General features: G+C 40.8%; 1 protein-coding gene across 1 annotated transcript in view; it reads right to left on the bottom strand.

The window, feature by feature from the left end:
• Positions 1-6: 6 nt before the first annotated feature.
• Positions 7-4,944, bottom strand: part of LOC110462002 (mucin-13-like) — a 14,478-nt gene continuing 9,540 nt past the window's right edge. The window contains exons 4-6 of the mRNA XM_021515763.1: positions 3,579-3,725; positions 3,028-3,168; positions 7-2,281 (exon numbers count right to left, since the gene is read on the bottom strand). Coding sequence (XP_021371438.1) covers positions 1,848-2,281; positions 3,028-3,168; positions 3,579-3,725 — 722 coding nt within the window. The 3' untranslated portion in view covers positions 7-1,847. The remainder of the gene's footprint in view (positions 2,282-3,027; positions 3,169-3,578; positions 3,726-4,944) is intronic.

Genomic DNA, 4,944 nt, shown 5'->3' with positions numbered 1-4,944 from the left:
AACAAACAAACAAACAAAAAACAAAGCAAAATACCAACCTTCATCAATCTTTTTAAAGTCATGCTACCTGAAACACACATTATTTTGTTTTTGCCTGAAACTATTAACACACCTAGTAGAATGTTCTATCCATTCCACACACAAATCAGTGTACAGCAGAAATTCGAGTAAAACAGGAATTTCACAATCGACACTGAAAAGTATTAAACATTATCTCTCTTCAACTGACAATCTCTCATACCACCCAGTTTCTAAATACAATTGGGCTATACGATATCTTAACTTGTACTGCTGAGTGATGTGTAGCTGTATCTCTGAGCGATGAAGCTAAACCACTCGACGATGTAGCTGATCCGCTATGTGGCGTAGCTGTACCGCTATGTGGCGTAGCTGTACCGTTGTGTGACGTAGCTGTGTCGCTGTATGATGTAGCTGTACCGCTGTGTAATGTAGCTGTATCGCTGAATTTAGTTGTAACGCGCGCTCAATGACGTATAGCTGTATCGCAGTGTGGTGTAATTATAGCTGTTTGATGTAACTGTACCGCTGTGTAGTGTAGCTGTACCGCTATGTGACGTAGTTGTACCGCGTTGTGATGGAACGGTACCGATATGTGACGTAGCTGTACCGCTGTGTAATGTAGCTGTACCTCTGTGTGACGTATATAGCTGTATCGCAGTGTGGTGTAGTTATATCGCTGTATGATGTAACTGTACCGCTGTGTTACGTAGCTGTACCGCTATGTGGTGTAGCTGTACCGCTGTGTAATGTAGCTGTATCGCTGTGTGACATAGCTGTATCGCTGTGTAATTTAGTTGTACCGCACGCTGTGTGACGTAGGTATATCGCAGTGTGGTGTAGTTATATAGCTGTATGATGTAACTGTACCGCTGTGTGACGTACCTGTACCGCTGTGTGACGTAGCTGTACCGCGGTGTGATGTAACTGTACCGATGTGTGACGTAGCTGTACCGCTATGTGGTGTAGCTGTACCGCTGTGTGATGTAGCTATATCGCAGTATGGTGTAGTTATATAGCTGTATGATGTAACTGTACCGCTGTGTGGTGTAACTGTACCGCTGTGTGATGTAGCTGTACCGCTGTGTGATGTAGCTATATCGCAGTATGGTGTAGTTATATAGCTGTATGATGTAACTGTACCGCTGTGTTACGTAGCTGTACCGCTATGTGGTGTAGCTGTACCGCTGTGTAATGTAGCTGTATCGCTGTGTGACATAGCTGTATCGCTGTGTAATTTAGTTGTACCGCTGTGTGACGTAGCTGTACCGCTGTGTAATGTAGCTGTACCTCTATGTGACGTAGCTGTATCGCAGTATGGTGTAGTTATATAGCTGTGTGATGTAACTGTACCGCTGTGTGGTGTAACTGTACCGCTGTGTGATGTAACTGTACCGCTGTGTGACGTAGCTGTACCGCTGTGTAATGTAGCTGTACCTCTATGTGACGTAGCTGTATCGCAGTATGGTGTAGTTATATAGCTGTATGATGTAACTGTACCGCTGTGTGGTGTAACTGTACCGCTGTGTGATGTAGCTGTACCGCTGTGTGACGTAGCTATACCGCTGTGTGACGAAGCTTTACCGGTGTTCGATGTAGTTGTTCCGCTGTGTTAGGTAGTTGTATCGCTGTGCGATATAGCTGTACCGTTGGATTATGTACCGATGTGCGATACAGATTTACCGCTTAGCAGCTGTACTACTGGAAGATGTAGTTGTTTCGCTGAACAATTTAGATGTATCGCTGAGTGATTGAGCTGTACTGCTGAGCGATGAAGCTGTACCCTTGAGCGAAGTAGCTTTACCGTTGTTTGTGATACTGTCCATTTGTCAAACGTGTGTATCTACCGTGTGTGTTTTCTCATTTTTCGTTGTTGCACCGTTTACCGGTCCCTCAATGTATAGTTCATCCGTTATTTCATCTATTTGTTGTTTTTGTTTTTCTTCAGTTTGCCTTTTCTTTGGCATAGCTAATGAAAGTTTCTCCCAAAAGCGCTTCGTGTTATTTTCACCAGCATCAGGACCAGGGTATTCCAGATACGTGACACATCGAAGAATAAGCTTTAAGTTGGGATCCATAGTGTCGTTTACCATTGAAATATCCTCAAGTAGCACAGGGATGATTTTATGTTTCCTCTTCAGCATTTCGTGCTGGGCCACCTGGTATTCCAATCTAGTGAACTCACTGCTGACGTAGCGAGGTGTTAAGATCAGGATGGTTCTTCTGCTGTTGTTAATAGCGTTGATGATGTTGTTTGCAATTGCTGAAAATTTCAGAAAGATTCCATTTACTTCATTCCCTTGTGTCATATTTAACTGTTAAACTCCGAAACACAAAGGCTAACAATGGTGATTACAGAGCTGGTATTGCTTTGCTGGTAGTTTTAAGGGTCTGAGTGCACATGTAGTCTCAAGTTAATAAAAATAATAGTTTGATAGAAAACAAAACAAAAATAAGAAATGTGTTTATTGGGCCAATGTACAATGTACGTCTTACCCAGGCTGGTAGATTCTGTTCGATATTCTGATAATGCAGTCAGTGGTACAGGGAATAGATCGTAGCTGAGAATTTAACTGAATGAACTAAAGATCCTCGAGTGTCTCCCGGGAAAAAGTTCCTGAAATGAACTAGGTCTAACGGAGCTCGACTTTATTAAGCTTTTGTTCCGGTGCGAACTAAACAGGCTCGATTATACTCACCTCTCCCGGTAGGAAGGAACAAAACTCGACTATTCTCATTTTCTTCCGCTAGGTACGTATATCACTTGCACCTTTGAATTTATTACAGCTATAGTTGTCTCTAAACTAAGGTGTCCAGAGTAATTTTTACACGTTTTAGGGGTTTAGGTCAACTTTCGGTAAAAATGCCACTCCATCGTATGCTTATATATCATCATTGGGGTGGCATTTTTACCGCCGGAAAGTTGATCTACACCCCTAAAACATTACCCTGAACACCTTAGGTTCCTGTGTTAGGTACAATAAAAACCTCCACTACACGTATACTTACATTCCCCCGGTAAGAATTCCCGGAAGTGTAGACAAACAGTGAAGCCAAGCTCTTCAAGTTTTGGTAACAGCACGCGCAGGACAAAGGTTTGGTCGATGTCTGCAGATTTATAGGAAATAAATACATCCCATATCTTCTCATCTGGAATGTAAAAAAAAAATCCTAAAATGAAATAATTATAAAAAAAGAAGGCAGAACTCCCCAGCAGTCAGTCTTGTAAACCTTTTGTTATAATTTCCCTCGCAAGAACATGTTTCTTTATAATCTTTTCTTTTTAAATATATACTTTGTATGTAAACGAAATTGCGATTTTCTGTTGCGGAATCAGTCAGAACAACTTTAACAATACATTTTTTTACAATACCGATACATGGTAAAACGCTTTTATTTTTAGGTGACGCGAGTTCGTGTCGATTAGCTAAAACCAATTAGGTGGATGTTCATGCGACACCTAACCGTTATTTGCCGATTTGTCCTTTTCTATTTTCTACATTTTTTTTTTAACATGAAATCAAAGTTAGATACGGTGTAGATGTTTTGTAGATACAAACCATCGTCTTCATACGCTTGAAAATAATGGACTATTTTCATGATGATTGTGACCCTATTTTTCCACATCCAGAACAACAGAAGCCCTGCCGCCAGGAAAAGTAGGACCAGGACGATAGGAATGACCACAAAGGGCGTTAACTCCAAATCTACAATATAATATGGTATAGAATGTACTTTCATGTACTAAAAGCTAAAACATTGTTGGAATATGCCATTTTCATTCTTTGTTTACATCCGGGACTTGTAGATGTACCGTACAAAAATTGTGCTTAGCGTTTATAAGTGCTGTGCTTACAGAACAGGTGACCGCACACGACAGTGACGGCAGTTTTTCTTCAGCGCAATATATACCTTTAGGAAAGTCAAAAGTAAGATATTCATTAGAGGCTGAAATTGTTCTAAATGATCCTTTTATTTGAAAATGCCATACCAAAGTTCATTTTTCAATTGGATATTTTTTTAAGTTTTAAAATTTCCTCTACATTTTCACCATGCTTGGATCAGACAAATACAAGCTATGTAGTGAACATTTGATTTTTAAATGATTACTAAATACATTCACTCTCACCCTATGATTAAATATATGAACAACACTATCTAGGGCGACGCAAGAACAACTTATACTTAAATCACAGGCATATAAGATAGACTTGTTTATTTAATAAAAAAGAATCATAAATAAAAAAGAATCATAAGTTGTGGTTATATTTCAAAACAAATCCGATATAATATAATATAATATGGGTATAGACACATTACCACGCCGAAAGTATCTGTACCATTTTATTCCGTTCATTATGTATTTATATCCATCCTCTAATACCTGTCCGCACAGTTTTTCGGAGGGACTTTCCAGGTTGATTTAGTAAAACGTTTATTTTCAATAACTGTCAACATCTACAAACAAGTAGTCTTGTAGCTGGACTATCAATCCCCGAGGTTGGCCATAGTCTTGTAGCTGGACCTGGACTATCAGTCCCCGAAGTTGGTCGTAGCTTTGTAGCTGGACTATCAGTCCCCGAAGTTGGTCGTAGTCTTGTAGCTGGACTATCAGTCCCCGACGTTGGTCGTAGCCTTGTAGCTGGACCATCAGTCCCCGAAGTTGGATGTAGCCTTGTAGCTTGACTATCAATCCCCGAAGTTGGTCGTAGCCTTGTAGGTGGACTATCAGTCCCCGAAGTTGGACTTAGCCTTGTAGCTGGACTATCAGTCCCCGAGGTTGGTCGTAGCCTTGTAGCTGGACTATCAGTCCCCGAAGTTGGATGTAGCCTTGTAGCTGGACTATCAGTCCCCGAAGTTGGACTTAGCCCTGTAGCTGGACTATCAGTCCCCGAAGTTGGACTTAGCCTTGTAGCTGGACTATCA

Source organism: Mizuhopecten yessoensis, unplaced genomic scaffold (genome assembly GCF_002113885.1).
Source record: "Mizuhopecten yessoensis strain PY_sf001 unplaced genomic scaffold, ASM211388v2 scaffold10717, whole genome shotgun sequence".
Lineage (NCBI taxonomy): Eukaryota > Metazoa > Mollusca > Bivalvia > Pectinida > Pectinidae > Mizuhopecten > Mizuhopecten yessoensis.
This window is presented reverse-complemented; position numbering and strand designations above follow the sequence as displayed.